Below are 16,655 nucleotides of genomic sequence, written 5' to 3' on the forward strand. Positions count from 1 at the left end.
CGTCAGTCTGAATGAGTTGTGGGTGTAAATGTGTTGCTTGAAGGGAACATTTCCCTCAGCAACATTGTCACCAACATTGTCACATACGCTCGTTCTGATCAACAACAAAGCAAGTTGTCTTGATGTGCCAAACAAATCAAGCAGCCAGTTGACGGGACGGATATGGAGCTGTGAACAGGTAATTATTTCGTTTTTTTCAATATATAGTGTTTAATGAAATTCACCGTCATATGTTGTTGAGTGTTTCCAGTTGTTGCGACAGCAAAGTCCAGTTATCAGGATTTCAAATCAGCAGCTCAAGAACCACAGATGTGGTACAAAGCTCAAAATTTTCAACTTCTCTAATAGTTTTTGCAGGTCCTTTTTTTTTTAAATTTAGTAATAATCCCAGTTCACATTTAATTGTATCTCAGTATCAGTAATTCAGATTCAACTTTCTCTCTCAACGAGTGAGAGCGCCGATAATAAGTTGTGAATGAATAATTTTCTTCATTTCAAGTTTCTATAATTTCTGAGTATTTGGTAATTTCAGACATCTGTAGCAATATTGCAAGGTTTTACAAATTCCACCTAACATACTGTGTATTAGGTGATTCATAAAACTATGACTTCAAAAATAACCAAAACAGCTGCTACTGAATATACATAGTCATAAACATAAAGTAAAATAACTATCACTTCTTAGTGTCAACAAAAACATTTGTTGACACTAATATAATGGACAGTGAGTGTATATTGACCCCAAGGCTGCAGTAGTGATGAATCCAGAAAATTAAGAACTTAATAACAAAAATTACAAATTTTGTACCATCACGTCTTTCACACATGGGTGACAGAATACACACACACACACACATAATGTCAGCCACATACAAAGATGGTGTTACAATAATTTAATTAAGTTATGATTGTGGAAAAATCACTGTTTTATGTGAAGCACACTCCGCAGAGACGGGGGTGAAGGAGGAACATGGAGACTTGCGTCACATCTTGAATTCAAAATTTTGTTGTGTTTTTTTGTTATACAGACTGTGGGTTCATAGTCACCATGTCTCCACTCACCAGTTGCTTGGCAACCAACTCCTTGGAATTGATGCAACCACTCATGTCTTAGTAATTACAGGCTCTTTTACAATATGTGTCAAAAAAAATAAAAATTGTATTGTAAAATTATCCAACGAAGGTTGAATAAAATGGTCTGGAGCTAAAGTCATTTCTACACTGCCTGGATTTCATATCTCTCTGGGTTGAGTCTGTTCTGAGTTTTCAGGATAGTTTCTGATAGTGTGTGGTTTTTTATCTTTGTTCCTGCCGGTCAAGCGAGTGATTCCTCCAGCCGGGCGTCTGGTTCGTGTCCCTCTGGGAAGAGAGGGCTCCTGTGGCCGTGGGGCCTCTCTGGGCTCGTGGGAGAACCAGGGAAGTCACGAAAAGGCCTGCAAGGTAATTTTAATATCCATGAACAATTTGGAGGTGTGATATTTCACTCTTTCTCTCACAGATGCTCGGGAGTTTGTGGTTAAACGAAGCTGTCAGGTAAATGAAGGGAACGTGTGAGACATTGGAGTCATATAATTTTCGATGTGTTTGAACTGGATTAACTACAAAGGCTTTCATGTATTCTTCAACGCTAGCCGCGGCCTCATTAATGTATGCAGTGACATTCACTGTGATTCTGGCAGCCGAGGGACAATTGCCACCCGACTAAACCTGTGATCATTTCATAAGAGGGAGGCTGAATCGCAACATGATTAATTTATACCTTTTAATTGCAACTTTAATTGTTTTACAATAGATGGAGGATTAAGGAATTGATAATATTAGATTGTATAATAGTATAATATTATTTATTTTTTTCAAGTCACTGAAAAGGGTTTTTGAAGAACTCATTAAGGATTGTAATTGAAGGCAAAACCTTTGCTCGCTATTTCTCACAACAGATTTTTTACAATCTTGCCTTTATTATTCAATTAAATCAAATATTTTTTTATAAAACTTGGATTATCTTTTTTTCTTTAACTAAAATAGTAATGTTGATAGACACTTGATAGACCGCGTGCTGCTTCCCTCACCTAGATTGGGTCTCTTGCACGATGAGTCTCTCTGGCTGGAGTCGGAGGAGGCCGATGTGCTCTCCGTGGAACTGGACTTGACGGAGTGGACTGACGGCAACGATGCTCGCGGAGGATTTAATCTGGGCTTGGCCGCAGCTCCAGCTGAGGCCGAGTTGCTCCACTCTGGACGATGACACCAAACACAAGTAACACAAATCAGAGCCCAGAGTTTCCCCTCACGAGTGGATTGCAGTGACACAACAGATACAATGACACAACCAGAGCAGACTGATGGTTACACGGAAGCAGCTGTTCATAACTGAATCTTTGTTTAGTACCGGTTAATTGATCACATGCATTGTACAGACCTAATTGATAAAGTAACATCACACCGTTTGTGGCTGACGTACCGGAGTGCTCCTCCAGTCGAAAACGCCCAAAGCAGAGGTGAATCCTCCACTGTTTCCTAACATTCTCCTTCATCAGACAGTGGAAGAGGAAGATTAAAAGTCCTGGAATATAAAGAAAAGTCAGGTCACGAGTTCAAGCCGGACTAGATTGGGTCTCGGTCAATTGGTCAGTTCTTCCCTCTGCACATAATGTTGGCACATCCTTGAAGAACAATAAGAGTGGAGGGCTTTTGTTGCATCACCCTCAGATGAAACATAAAGGTACTATGACGGCGCCAGGCCGACGTGAAAGCAGTTGAGAAAGAGTTGCATCATTCCGCCTCTGTCTGATTTCTTCCTTTTCTGTACTGAGATGTTTTGGTTCTTTTGAACGGTGAAAGTCAAGTGTGATATTTAGGAAAATTGCGTGTGCGGTGGTGAGCAAACCTTGACTCGGTAAATAAACACACAGGAACACTCACAATGGGCCTCATGCGAGAATGAAAGTAGCGAGAGAAAAATAAGCCACGACTATGAAAACGGTCGGGTAAATGTTGGCTTTACCAAAAACCTCTCACCGTAGGCGCACAAATGAGTCGTAAAATGCTCGTCACGAGTGTTTCCTGTCCTCCTTCCTGTTCACAATGAGGTGCGGGTTTGTGAGATTTGATCATTATCATTATCAACCCTGTTAAAATTTTCCTTTTTTAAAGCTTCCTGTTCCTGCTCCATCTGAGGTCAAGTGTCATTCACAAAATGAGTAAAAAGAAGTTCACACCAAGCAGCTTCAAGTCCTGCAGTCCAAATGAGTACATGAAAATCCAAGAAGAGTAAATTGACTGTATTTATATAGCACTGGTGGTACAGCTGTCGGGGGGCAATTTGGGGTTAAGTGTCTTGCCCAAGGACACTTCTGATTGAACATTCGACCTTCTGGTTAGTGGACGACCCTCTCCAGCTCCTGAGCCACAGCCACCCACTTTGTCAGTAGCAGCAGTTTCAGTCGTCGTATTAGTGGACCTGAATCAAGAAGTGGAAATGCAGCTGCCAAACCACGACACGGATGAAGGGTGTGTGATCAGAGCTTTAGTCAGAGATGTGAGTGAATGCGTGTTTGACTCCTGTTTCTCCCCTGTTAGATGAACTACATGTTTTATCATTCTTATTGGTACAAGATGTCTGATGACGTCATAGCTGTGCTGACCTTCAACCTGAGCCGACACCCAAGGTGTGTTAGGCCTGTTCTCTCCAAGCGTTCAGTAAAATGTTTCAGTACAAAAAACAAACCTTGCAGAGTGTTGAGTCCAGAGAACAGGTAGAGCAGAGCGACCCTCGCTGGCCCCCAGGTGAAGAAGCCAACAGTCCACGTCAGTCCGAGTAACAAGGTCAGACTGGCGACTCCCTTCAGGTCGTGCATCAGTCCCCTGCGGGTTCCCGCCGGGCTGTTGACTCGCATGTGGCGAATCTGTATCAAAACCACCACAAAAACCTACAAAAAAAATTCAAAAGAAATCTTATGAGATGCAAGATATTAAGGCCCTGAAGTGGGGGATTTGATTGGGTCATGCGAGGCCACATGAGCTACAAAGCCTGCACTGTCTCCTTTGATATCGAATTTGAAGATGTGCACTATATCCTATCAAAGCACTAAAAGTCTGCCTAAAATGATAAATCCTTTAGCTATAAAACTTTTTTTGTTTAAATTTCAAAGCTCATAAGTATAAAACTCTGATACATTAAGCTGTAAAAAAAAAGTTGTCATAAAACATTGTTTTAGTAGTTTAAACTTGTGTATGAACTTTAAGGATTTTTTTTTTTTTACCCCAGTGTTGAAGAGAAAGACCAGCACGGCGTAGGCAACCACAGACACGTAAAATGTCACGTCGTCCTGCAGCCAACAGCTGAGGAGACAAGGATTGAGTGGGAGAGGGAATTAATAAAAAAAGAAGAAGAAGGGAGGACTTTCAAAAAGCAAGTAGACGGCCATTTAAAAGTTTGATATCCTGTTCCATGACTTTCAGTTTGCATCGACTCCTCCTTCCTCAGTGATAAATCCAGAATATCAGTGTGCGCCAGCATAAGATGTCTCCAACTTAACTGTTGGGCTGAGTTTTGGTGTTTGTGCTCTAGAGTTTAAAGTTTGTGTAAGTTGCACATTGAACCATGAACATGTGTTAATCGCAGATCTAAATTGAACTGAGGACACAAATAAACACCAACTCTTCAACAGATGAATGTGAAAACAGCCTTCTAGTCACAAACTCTGCACATGTGGCGCTGTGCGTGGCAAAGATAAAAACATCCTTGTTTTATTGAACCTGCGAGTCCCATCTTGCCAGGGAAACCAAACAGTATATAAGATTTTTTTCAAAGATTTTATACTCCTCAGGCTCACTTCTTGATTGAAACCCTTGCGTTTCAAGATGAATCGAGACGTTGAAAGCGAATGTGAGATGAAGCTGAAACTCACAAGTTGTCAGAGTCGTCAAGTGTCTCCAGGCTGTGCTGAGCGTCTGTGTAGAGGTGACTGCCATAAGCCTCTCTGTTCACGATCAGCACCAGGATGCAGATCATCAGAGGAAGCCCTGGAGGAAGAGCGTGCAGCGTGTGTCACGTCCTCGGACATGATGATTAGCACAATTATCTGGCTTAAATGTTCTCGTGTTTCAGCTTGACTCAGGTCAGTCGACTGATCGCAGGACTCACCCCACCCCAGAGCGCAGAACTTGAGGATGTATGAGGGCACGTAGACGTTGAAGACCTTGACGAGGGCAAAGTACATGTTGACGGCCTCCAGTCCCATCCAGGTGAACGAAGCCAGGAGGAAGTAGTGCAGCGCGGCGGCTGCGGCGACACAGAGGGCGTACAGACCCCAGGAGGACAACCAGGAGTTGACCAGGAACACCAGGTTCAAGCCCAGCAGCGCCAGGCAGAGGTTGATGAGGATCTGAGAGGGGTAGTCTCGACGAAGCTTCCTGGACACACGGGAAATGGAAGGTAAAAAGAAGACCTCGCTACACCTGCAATAACTGATGCCTTGGCCTCTTCATGGCTGCGGATGCAACACTTTTGGACACAACACTGAAAGAGTTTCGTCCTACTTGCTGTCAGTGCAGTGTATGAAATTATTTATCTAACTGGAAAATGCCATTTGTCAGGCGTGCGGCCAGCTGTGGGCGGGCCGGCAGCCTCCTCCGACATCGACTTTCTATGTCAATGGGTGTAGAAGAAGTTATGAATCAGAAAAAAATGGATGAATAAATAAGAAACTATAATAATAAGAGCTGACACTTAAAGAACTTCTAGTGGTGGCATTGTGTTTGTAGTTGGGAGTCTTAACTCGAAAACTGTGTAGGTGACGACAGTGATTCCCAGGAACAGCGATGAGACTCCACAGCCAACGTATGTGACGATGGTCAGGATCTGCTCGTCGGCTGCGTCCACCGGAGTCCTGGAGACGTCCTAGACACAAACACACATTTATGTTAACATTACTGTAACGTTCAGTCGTGTGCAGAATTAAAAGTTCAACACTATTTGAATTTGAGCCACTTTGTGACGATGGGAAATATGCTGTTCCCAGCATGTTGAGCCAACTTTAAATACTATGGAGCTGAAATTAGTTGATTAATCAATAGTTATTTTACCAACAGATGGTTAATCAACATCGACTTTTATGTCTTACATCATTGTAAACTGAGTATCTTGGATGTTAGACCGTTGGTCATAATCAACCCTGTTAAATTTGCTTTTTTAAAGCTTCCTGTTCCTGCTCCATCTGAGGTCAAGTGTCATTCACAAAATGAGTAAAAAGAAGCTCACACCAAGCAGCCTCAAGTCCTGCAGTCCAAATGAGTACATGAAAATACAAGAAGTGTAAATTGACTGTATTTATATAGCACTGCTGGTATAGCTGTGATACTAGACGAAACTAGACATTTTTAAGAAAAATGTTTAATTCTTATGGAAATTATTTAGCCATCTCAAAGGTCAAATGACCAATTTTGTGATCCACAAAAATCGAAATAATGATACATTATATCATTTTAAAGAACTTTAAAGATTATGCTTGATTTGAAATTAATGTCTTTGACAATTGTAAAAACAGGAAGAGGAAACTACAGGAAGTATGAAGTGAAATCGTGACCAACTTTGCTTGGTGCGTCACTTTATTTATTGTGCTCTGTGCGCCCTCTGCTGGTGACCACTGTCACTACTATTACCAAAACATTTAGATGCGTTGTCTCTGAGATGTTTAGTCCAGGAAACAGTAAAACAGTGAGATATGGTTTGTACCAGAAGAACTCCGAAGTGTGTGAGGTGGTCGCACAGGCACGTTGTGTAGTCAGGGCTGCTGTTGTATTTTCTGCAGCCTTGATCATCCCAGCCTCCCTGTCCGTCTGGATGTCAACACAGGACATTTAGCATTTCACACACGCGCGCACACACACACACACACACAGTCCATCCAGCATCTATAATGTGAGAGTCGAGATTCAAACCCACCGTTTTTATTGAAGTTCCAGTACACACACTGTACGTCCTTGTTAAGCTTTAACAGAGATGAAAATGAAATGCATTCGTTAATCAGAGCAAAGAATTACGAACTCGTTCATTTTTGGGCAGCTTAACTCTGCAACAGATTTCTGTCTGTCAGTGATTAACAATGATTTTCAAAGAGCAGCTGACCCTACCGTATTGGGTATAAGATGGTGGAGCGTGACTTTGGCGTCTTCGTCGAGGTCTTTGATCGGAGAGCTAGCATTGGTCACACTGGCCGACACCACGAAGGAGTTGAGAGTCTGACCCGTTAGGCTGCTCTGAAGGTTACAACAAAATGCACGTGAGCCACCAACCTCGCCGATGTGCATTGAATCAGTTTGTTTGCGAGAGCTTGCATGAACATATTCATGTTAAAAGTATGTTTTTCTTCAAATGGCCAACGAGAACTTTATGATATTTGAGGAAAGGACCCTGAACCTTGAAGAGCATCGGTATGCTGTAGAACTGGAACTGGACTCTCGGTGGACTCTGGTGGAGGCCGACTTGTGGGAAGCTGTGCTGCAGTACGGAAGGCAGGGAGATGAAGGCCACTGTTCCGTTGAAGGGAAAACTGTTGATAAAAATCTGGAACAAAGAACTTGTTGTTACATCTCTCTTAATCTCAGACTCCATCGGTGCACACACAGTGTGACAAGAATATTAACGTTAGAAAGTTTAAAAGACGGGAATGGAAGATTTTAAAGCGATTTCAGGTTGATTTGTCAGTTGTAGCTAATCTACCGACCTCTGGCTTTGTGCCTGCCCGATCAGACGACACTCCGAACGTCAAAGTGACAAACTTTGCTGGATCTATGTCCACCACTGAGATGGCGATAGCCGGAGCAACCAGGCTGGAGGAGCCCTCGTAGCCCACCATCCTGTCTCCCACTGCCTCTGTGATGTTCAGGATACTGTGGTGGAAGCGACAGGGAAGAGGTTAGCAAAGTCAGGAAACAGGAAAAGTAAAGCAGGTTTTCATTTTTAAATCCTCACGTGTTGGTGAACGGCAGCAGGTCGCTGTCAGACTCCAGTATGTCAGAGATGATGTTGATCAGAGCTTGGCCCAGGTACGGTGTGATCACACTGACGTTCACGATGTCCTGCAGCTTGTTGAGGACCGTGACCAGCTCCTGGTAGTTGATGGTGGTGTGGTTGCGTAGTAAACCCTCGATCATCTCCACAACGTGCAGTGCGTTGTCTGGAAGGTGAAACAACACGTGAAGTGATAAACCCTGCTGGTTGTTATGTCACAGATGAAAGCTTAGAATCAAGTGTGCAACATACCGTCTGTGACTTCGACGTGGTCCAGATCAGGGATGGTTTCCACCACGAAAGAGCAGGCTTCCAGGTCCGGGGCCATCCAGTGTGTACTGAGACACAGCTTGCTGTCAGACGAGCCGGAGGGGAGGAGGCGTTGGAACACATTTTTATTCAAAAGCTTTAAGGAGTCTGGCAACCTTTTAAATAAATCTGCTACTTTCCTGAAAGTGGAAAATGATGTTGAGTACTTGGACATTATCCAAAGAAAAAACCCTTAAGCAGCTGTGAGGTGTTTGATCTAAGAGTCATTTGTCCGTTATCTCCACTCATTAGTGCCACCGACCTCCTGATTAATGCTTTGACTGCTCATCGTCACAGTGAGTCAACACACAGAAGGAGTCCTGAACACCGTCAGACAGCCGTGTAAATATACGCCAACGGATGTGATCGATACTTGAATGGGCCCGTATTTCTTCATGTGTTCGATCCTTGTCAACCTGCCGAATGTGTGACTGCGTGATTAATTGTTGGGCCCAGTCTGCTCGCGAAGGCACATCAGTCCCACCTGTCGTCTCTCAGGCCTGTGGCCACGCGTAGCCTTTGTCGTCAGAGCTCAGGTTGAAAAAGTGAAATGTCAGGTTCAAAACTAGTTATCCGAAGAATATTTGAGTTTGAAAATGTGAGAAAAGTTCATTCTGAAACACCAGACTAGCTCATCATTGCGAAAAGAGCTAGAACAAACAAAACAAGTGACCCTTCTTCGAGTTGAATAATTGTAAATGTAAAAATAAAAAGAAGAAGCAGCAGGCAGCTGTGGGTCAGTATTTCTGTCTGTGAATGAGGCAGACATATTACTTAAAGCAATATGTCTGCCTCATCATCACGGCATTGGTGCCCGAGTTTCAGGACTTTGTTAAAGAATATAGAATTAAAAAATTATATAGAATTTTTTATATCCACAGGGGTGTTGAACAAACTAATATAAATAAAAGAAATGAATGGCTGAGCAGTCTGAGCTCTCACCAGTGTCGGGTGGCGTTGTGGCGAGGGTTTTTTGGGCACGGACAAGTTGCATTTTCTCCCCCTGAAGTGGCGGGCCACCTAAACAGGCCTTTCCTCGTGTGGTGGGTTTCGGCATTGCACTTCAGGATCACTAAGGCAGTGAGACAGTGACACAGATGGAGAAAGAGACTGAGCCAGAAAAAAAAATCAATTATCTAATTGAATTACTAAAACTCACTTGATTTAAATTTTAAAAATATATTTTTTTATCGAATTTAACCTTACACCATGTCACTTTTCACTCACATATACGGCTTATCTTTATGTCCTGTGTCTCTAAAGTGATGGAGCCGTTGTCGTAAGGCAGCGACAGAAGGTGTCGTATCAGCTCCTCCATCTCCTGTGTGTCTGAGTGCGACATCATCACCTGGACCTGGAAAATACAACTCTCTCTACAGACAGTAAGTTAATATGAGTAATATCTCTTTATATTCAATGTATACACAAAGCAAAGGCAATATATTGACTTCATTGATTCCTTCATTGTGTGTCCTCCAGCTCATGTTACTGTAATTGTTTCGTGATCTAAGAGAAATCGTGAAGAGCTGCATGATCCATACCTGGAAACTCTGTATATGAACACCTAGAGAGGAAAAAAAGGGAGAAAAATGTTATCACTGGTTTCAGGAGGAGAAACTGTAATAGACCATAAAAGGATTTGGCCAGTTTCAAGTCAGTGCCATCCTCAAAATAAATTCCAGGCGGAGTTAAACCATATGTGAAATCAGGCAAATAATCCAGTGAAAGTTATGCATCGTGTCACGTTGTATTCATTGATGTCATTAAACAAAAATAGATTTTTGTACGAAAAGTAAACTAAACAGGTCTAATTCTGTGTTATGGAAATGTTAAGATTTAAATATGTTGAATATCAGCAGCAAGTTTGCAAAAGCCCAAAACTGGTCAAATCTTAGATCTCACAGTTTTTACAGTACTGGTCATTTTAATTTAGAACATTTTGAGTGAGTTTAATATGCGACGTGTTGAAGCGTCATGTTCACTTACTCCATCTGAGCTGGTGAGGTTCGACTGCAGGCGAGGATGATTTCTGGAAGTGAGATCAAAAAGCTCAATCTGGAACCGCTCACACTTTTTTATGATATTCATATTGATTTCTCATATCTCTGGACGTGGATGTGTGGACTCGTGAAGTGAGGGTGTGACAGCTGCTGTACCTTTGAGCTCTGGGGAGCACTTGCAGGTCGAGAACTGTCATCATGTCGCCCGGGAGACAGGAGACGAGCTGAGAAGAGCCAGAGACGTTTTTTAAAAGACGAGTTCAGTTGGTTCTCGACACGTTTGTCTGACCGACTGTCAGACGAGCACCACCTTCCATGTTCCAACTATGTTTTTATGAATGAATTATAAACTGAGTGTTATGACATTATTAATTAAATCAAAGAGGATATGGTAATACTACGTTTTTCGTTTAGTTCCATCGTCCGATTAGGTTGCTTTAGCCCGATTTGTTCATTGATCAATCACTTAACTATCACAACCTTGTATTCATTACGTCTCATTTATCTAATGATTTCTACTGTCATGAACAAACAACTATCGTTGTTTTATAGCTTTGAGTTAAAAATGTCAACTATTTCTTCATTTTTTGTCCTTTTTTCAGTTCATATCCAAACATTTAGCAATGTGGTGTTATGTCACTTTTCTTTTCAAAAAAGGCTAAAGCCAAATCACGTAAGAAAAGTAGAGCTGTGCTGACGTGTGACACCCACCCAGGTGGAAAGAGTCCGTTCTGGATCATAGTTTCCTGTTATAGACACGTTCACCTTTACCTCGAAGTACAGCTCTGCAGAGGAAGCCAAACAAAACGGTTAAAGAAACATCACACAAAAAACACATCTATGAGTGTGAATGACCTGACTGACCAGAGATAGTTGAGGGTCTTGCTGTGGTGATGGTGGCGGCACTAGCAGAAGTACTGGTAGTGCTGGTGTCGCTTGTTCTGGTAGTTGTAAGTGTGGTGGTCCGGGGGGAAGTAGGAGGAGATGCTGTGGTTGTAAATTTAGTGGTTGTGTCCGGAGAGGACACCGTCGCCACTTCAGGACTGATGGTGGCTGAGGAGAAGCGTTCTGGAAAGAGGAAAAAGAATACTTTGAAACTAGTTTTTTTTTCTGCAAAGTTTACCAAAACACAGATGCGCACATACGCCTAGTGAGAAGCACGTCCTACCGACAGGTGTGGTGTGGATGCTGCTCTCTTTAGCCAGCACCTGGTGCTGACCACCGGGGTGATGGTAGGGGCTCCTCAGGTCCACTGTCATCTCGTGCTGCACAGCTGCCACGTCCATGCAGGGAATCACACTTATGTGAACCAGGCAGTGATACCTACGCGGGGGGGGGGGGGGGGGGGGGTTAAAGTTCGGTCTACGCTTCAGCTGTGGTTTCCAGGTATTTTGGCTTGTGGCCCCTTGTAATGAAGCAAAATCCTTTTCTTACGGCTTTAGTGTGAACATGAGATGTGAGCAGTGAGTAGAATTACAGGATGTGATATATATGAAGAGTTTAAGTGTTTAAAAATCAGTGCGAATAAACTCCCCAAAAAGATAAACAGTATTTTTTACAATGAGATTATGTCTTTTGAGCTAGAAACTGATCTTACCGACCATGTTTTTACGAGAAAGAGTAAAGCTGGGCCATGTTACCTGTTAATATTTGGGGGAACCCACCGCACCTGAAGAGTAAGAGACACATTACTTCACTGTGTAGTGCTTTTTATTTTTATTTGTAAACTTAAATAATCAAAACATAGACTTTAGCAAGATATATGATATGACCCGGAGTCTCAGCCTCTATATCACTTGACTTATTGAGGCCATGTTGGCCAATACAGATTTTTTGTACATTGACACACTACAGTATATATCAGCCTCGTTAATTCATCAGTCAGGCTCTGAGGTACTCACTGTACTTACCTGCCTGTCTTCATGTGATGTTTTTACACCGCTGTCTTTTGCACCGGATCTGTGTGAGAGATCAGAGAAAGTGTGTGTGTGTGTGTGTGTGTGTGTGTGTGTGTGTGATTGGTCGTGGCCCCATCGCCCCCCCCCCCTCTCTCCGTCATATGCTATAAATACAGTTTTACATGCACAGTGACATTCACGGTTACTGTATTTTATTACAGAACGTGCCCTCGGCTCCCGTGTTGTAAACCCCGTGAGCGTCTCCTACCTGGTGGCCTCGAACACGGACACTCTGTGTAAATAGATGCTGTCGGGCAGCACCTCTCTGAGCTGCGGGAACAACAAACAGCAAACGGCAGAGTTACAACTGCTGACATTTACTGCAGCTGCACAAAGTCCAAATAATACCTAATGCAATACCATGTCCAGATATGTTATTAATAAATAAACTATCAAACGAGTTCTGCAGCCCAAAGTGACAGAAAGAAAAAACATTTTCAGTATTCAGTGTTAAATATACCAAACATTTTTTTTGTCAGTTTTTACAATCAATATCTGAGTTTTTCTTTTTCTTTTAGTGTACGTCTTTGTTTGTATTTTACCCATTGGTGTGCGATGTCTCTGGCCGTGTAGACCTCTGTGTTGTTCCCGTCGTAACAGATGATGGCGAAGATCAGTCTCACTTCGTAAAAGGACCATTCTGCCAAACAACCAAAGACGATTTAGATGCTATAAAGTACATTTTTAAAAAGTACAGGTCTATTTAAATGCATTAACGGCAACATATGTTTAGTGTAACTGTTTTTTTTAGCTTTTTGCTGAACCGGTTTTGCTTCTGTTTCATTTTGAGGATCTTTCAATATATACATATTTTTTAAAAAGTGATCGTATACAAAAGACAGGAAGTTTTAAATCTGATAACAGGAACAGTTGTTTCGTTTTTTTAAATCAAAACTGGGTCTCTGCTGTGAAATAAAATCGGAAAAGCAGAACTGACGGGTGCAATGAATTGATGTTGATACTAAAAAAATTTCATTGTTGAACCACTTCTTCCAGGCGTTGTTCATATCAAGCTCTGACATTTCCATGTTAATGTAAATAATAAAGTAATATTTCCTGTTGTTGAGGAATGAATGGGTAGAGACATGTTTAGTTTAAAATCAAATCAGTAGACTTTTATTGAGGTGTAAATATTAATTTCTTGCAGACATTAATTCATAAAACTTGTGTAACTCTGGATATTTGCCTGGCAGAACATCATGATCATTATTCTTAAAAAAAAAAAAGGATTTATATTAAAAATGTTGTTAGATTTATATAATATTGAACCCAGGTTCAAGATTTTTAATCAAACCAAGAGGTTGAGTGCTCGTCACTTAAGGCTACCATTAGTTTGAGGGTGAACATTCTTAATGGTATTGATCACAGAACAGTTTCTATATTGACTAATCTGACAAAAAGGTGTGTGGCATTTAACAGAAGGTAAAGTAAAGTATCTGACTCCAGCAGAAGACGTGCACAGGACACTTTTCTTTTTTTCTCACCACACTGCAGGCTGGGGTCGAGGAGCACAGCGGCCATCTGAGTGTCCCAGATGTCACTCTCCCACTTCAGCACGTCGCCCTCTGTGCAGTTCACCGACGCCACCTCCTGCCTGCCGCGCTCTCGCTGCCACAGTCGAAACAGAGACACTCTGCCCACCATGGAGGTAAAGGGAAGCACCTGGATATTCCCGCCGTTCAGCTGGTGCGCCGCGCCCAGAGTGAGCGTCCCATTGGGGGCCAGTTTGTGGCACGAGGGCGGGGAGGAGGGACATGTGTCGACGGTGGGATCTGAGGGAGAACAGAGGGTAGAAAGTCGTATGATACGCAGGGGGGTCAAACACACTTGGAATTATCGCATAACCTTGAAACAGCAAAATCTTTTAGAGTCCCAAGAACCCCTTGACTCACTTTTTAAGATGATATGGCCAAAAAATGTACTTATTTACACACGCAGCAGTCCATTGTTTGTTTGTGTTTCTGATTACTCCAATATTCACTCTCTTTTAGCTCTGTTTTGGTCTCCACCACCTCCTGAGGGAAATATCAGGCTTTTCAGCTGCTAAAATGCTTAACTATGTTCACCAGCGACGCCCTAACTGTGTCCGCCTTCCGTCCACTGCTGGAAATGTAGTGCACAGCAGGTTGTGAGAGCGTTGATCCACTGATAACAGATTCTGTTGCAGCCAAACACGAGAGTGAATCAAAACGATAAACGACGCATCAGCTGAAACTCACCTGGAGCAGAATCAGCCTGCTGATTTCAGTGTTTCCACTATTATTCACCATCAACAAGTCAGCCAGACCAGAGAATGGTTGTCATTGTTTCATTGTATTGAGAGTATTGTATTTGGTTTCTACCCAAGATCTCGTGCCCCCACAGGTGACTTGAATTTTGAAACACTTCATACAAGACGTAAAAACAGAGACGAAAGAAAGAAGTAAAAGCAAAAACAGAGAAGTATAAACAACAGCTTATAATCCACCTGCGATCATGTCCACCAGGTTGCCGTTGACGTAGAGGGCGGGTGTGTCTTTCGTGTGTGACCAGGTCAGACACAGCGAGTACCACTGCGACGGACGGAGGTTCACCTGAGGGGCGGTCCACCGGGTCCCGAACAACCAGACCACTACGTGATCCCACTCCCCCCCGATGCCCAGCTCGGCATACTGGGCCTCGGGATGACGGTACATGAAGGCGGTCCACGGCGAGATGGCCTCGACCTGCGTGTGGTTGATGAAATATTACACACAGCCACGATTCATAAATTTGCCTTCAAACGTTGCTGTTAAGAGCAAATGTCCCTTGGATCCTTTTGCGCATCAATACCTCAAACTTCAGGCTGAGGCAGACGGTGAACTCCTGCAGGGCGGGGATGGAGACGTGAGGCTTCAGCTTCCAGTGGCTGCTCCCCGAGCGGAAGTCGACCACCTTCCCCCAGAGACTGAGCTGAGGGACTGACGATACAGAAACAGACAATATAGAGTCAAACCATTGACATGGGGCACGTGGTGGATCTGTGGAGCAGCTGTGGAAACACAGTGTGGGCTGAACCGTGTCGTAGCTGTGTTTTCTTTTATTCGATCAAAGACTTGGCCAATGACTTTACGAGGTCAAATAAACCCGACACAACAAAATGTTTTAATTCTAGTCTTCGGAAGAGATTAAAATATAGACAAACCATATATGTAATTGCGTAACCAGATAGTGGTTAACTTCGGTGTTTGTTTTTTATGATTTTATTTACAATCAGCACAGAGACTTTCTCACAGAACTGTGGGTTCAGCCGAGCAGCATTAATATTTATTTTGGTCTCTAATCGAGGTCTAATCTTTGCCAGTATCAATTACTTTCAGTTGTATCATCATATTCTTGTGTAACCACACAAGAATATGATGATACATCATATTAAAGTACAGTGGCTCAGTCTTCAGTCAGACAATCAAGCTAAAGCCAGCAGACGTTTACCTCGCTCCACGGTTAAAGAAGAGCTGCTCAGCAGAGACAGACAGACGAATGTTTTCAGGAATTTTTGATGGAAAATCATCCTGAAACCTGAGGGGGGAAAATAATGATCACTTTTTTTTCAGTATTTTCCATAAGAAGAATCTGGCATTAAATCAAAAATGTAAGTTTTAAAATACACAAAAGCAAAACTTTATTAAAGGAGCAATCTCCCCTCCGTTACAAGTTTTAATCTGCCAAATATTCGCAAAGACTTATTTTGAAGTGCAAGTTTTATCAAAAGCAGAATAATTACAGTACTCACCTGCATTGGGAAAATATTTACTCCTATTAGTAAAGTAAAACTGTGAAAGTGAATCCAGATCCAGAATCTGAACAGCAGCAATATTTGATGCGGCAGAGAGAAATAAGATGAACCACAAACCTGTCTCTGCAAATAGAGACGGTACGTCTGTGTGTTACTGGTCCACTTGTGTAAATATGTGTGTTCAGCTGTGTGCAGGAGAGACACACACTCAGCGCAACAGAGAACGGTGTGGAGAGAGAGCGGGGGGGGGGGGGTTGTACATACAGAATATCATCTCACCAGTCAATCAAACCAGAGCTAACCCTGACTTCCATACAAAGGCGTGAACCGAGAGGTAATTTACCTTTGACAAACATGCTCGGCTCTCTGTCAACACTGCTCCCTGCCTGCACATGAGAAGCTAAATCACAGTTTGAAGCTCATATAAAGATCAGTGTGCTGACCTGAAGTAGGATGGAACATAGAAAGAAAATGCCATCAATATTTTCCAAATGTATAATAATACCCTAATTATTTATCTGACAGGAAAAAGCTTGTTGCCACATTTATATATTGTATATACTGTATTAAATATTGAAGCTTTCAGTTGCCATTTCAACAAGTTAAATACTTTTTAAAAA

The 16,655-nt window shown here is 42.5% G+C and overlaps 1 protein-coding gene across 1 annotated transcript; it reads right to left on the reverse strand.

Moving 5' to 3' along the window:
* Nucleotides 1-876: 876 nt before the first annotated feature.
* Nucleotides 877-16,500, reverse strand: LOC118301278 (adhesion G-protein coupled receptor G4). The gene is made up of 32 exons (XM_047330449.1): nucleotides 16,033-16,500; nucleotides 15,732-15,818; nucleotides 15,093-15,220; nucleotides 14,749-14,986; nucleotides 13,766-14,053; nucleotides 12,824-12,921; nucleotides 12,490-12,551; nucleotides 12,234-12,282; nucleotides 11,964-11,992; nucleotides 11,492-11,646; nucleotides 11,188-11,391; nucleotides 11,035-11,108; nucleotides 10,480-10,547; nucleotides 10,310-10,352; nucleotides 9,865-9,887; nucleotides 9,551-9,696; nucleotides 9,266-9,395; nucleotides 8,267-8,367; nucleotides 7,976-8,180; nucleotides 7,728-7,893; nucleotides 7,421-7,567; nucleotides 7,135-7,260; nucleotides 6,947-6,992; nucleotides 6,737-6,840; nucleotides 5,781-5,902; nucleotides 5,147-5,415; nucleotides 4,911-5,025; nucleotides 4,263-4,341; nucleotides 3,728-3,929; nucleotides 2,462-2,563; nucleotides 2,070-2,234; nucleotides 877-1,433 (listed from the first exon to the last, which is right to left on the reverse strand). The coding sequence occupies exons 2-32, from the start codon at nucleotides 15,808-15,810 to the stop codon at nucleotides 1,297-1,299; spliced, it is 3,900 nt and encodes a 1,299-aa protein (XP_047186405.1). The 5' UTR covers nucleotides 15,811-15,818; nucleotides 16,033-16,500; the 3' UTR covers nucleotides 877-1,296.
* Between the last annotated feature and the right edge of the window lie 155 nt (nucleotides 16,501-16,655).

The sequence above is a fragment of the Scophthalmus maximus genome, chromosome 2 (genome assembly GCF_022379125.1).
Source record: "Scophthalmus maximus strain ysfricsl-2021 chromosome 2, ASM2237912v1, whole genome shotgun sequence".
Lineage (NCBI taxonomy): Eukaryota > Metazoa > Chordata > Actinopteri > Pleuronectiformes > Scophthalmidae > Scophthalmus > Scophthalmus maximus.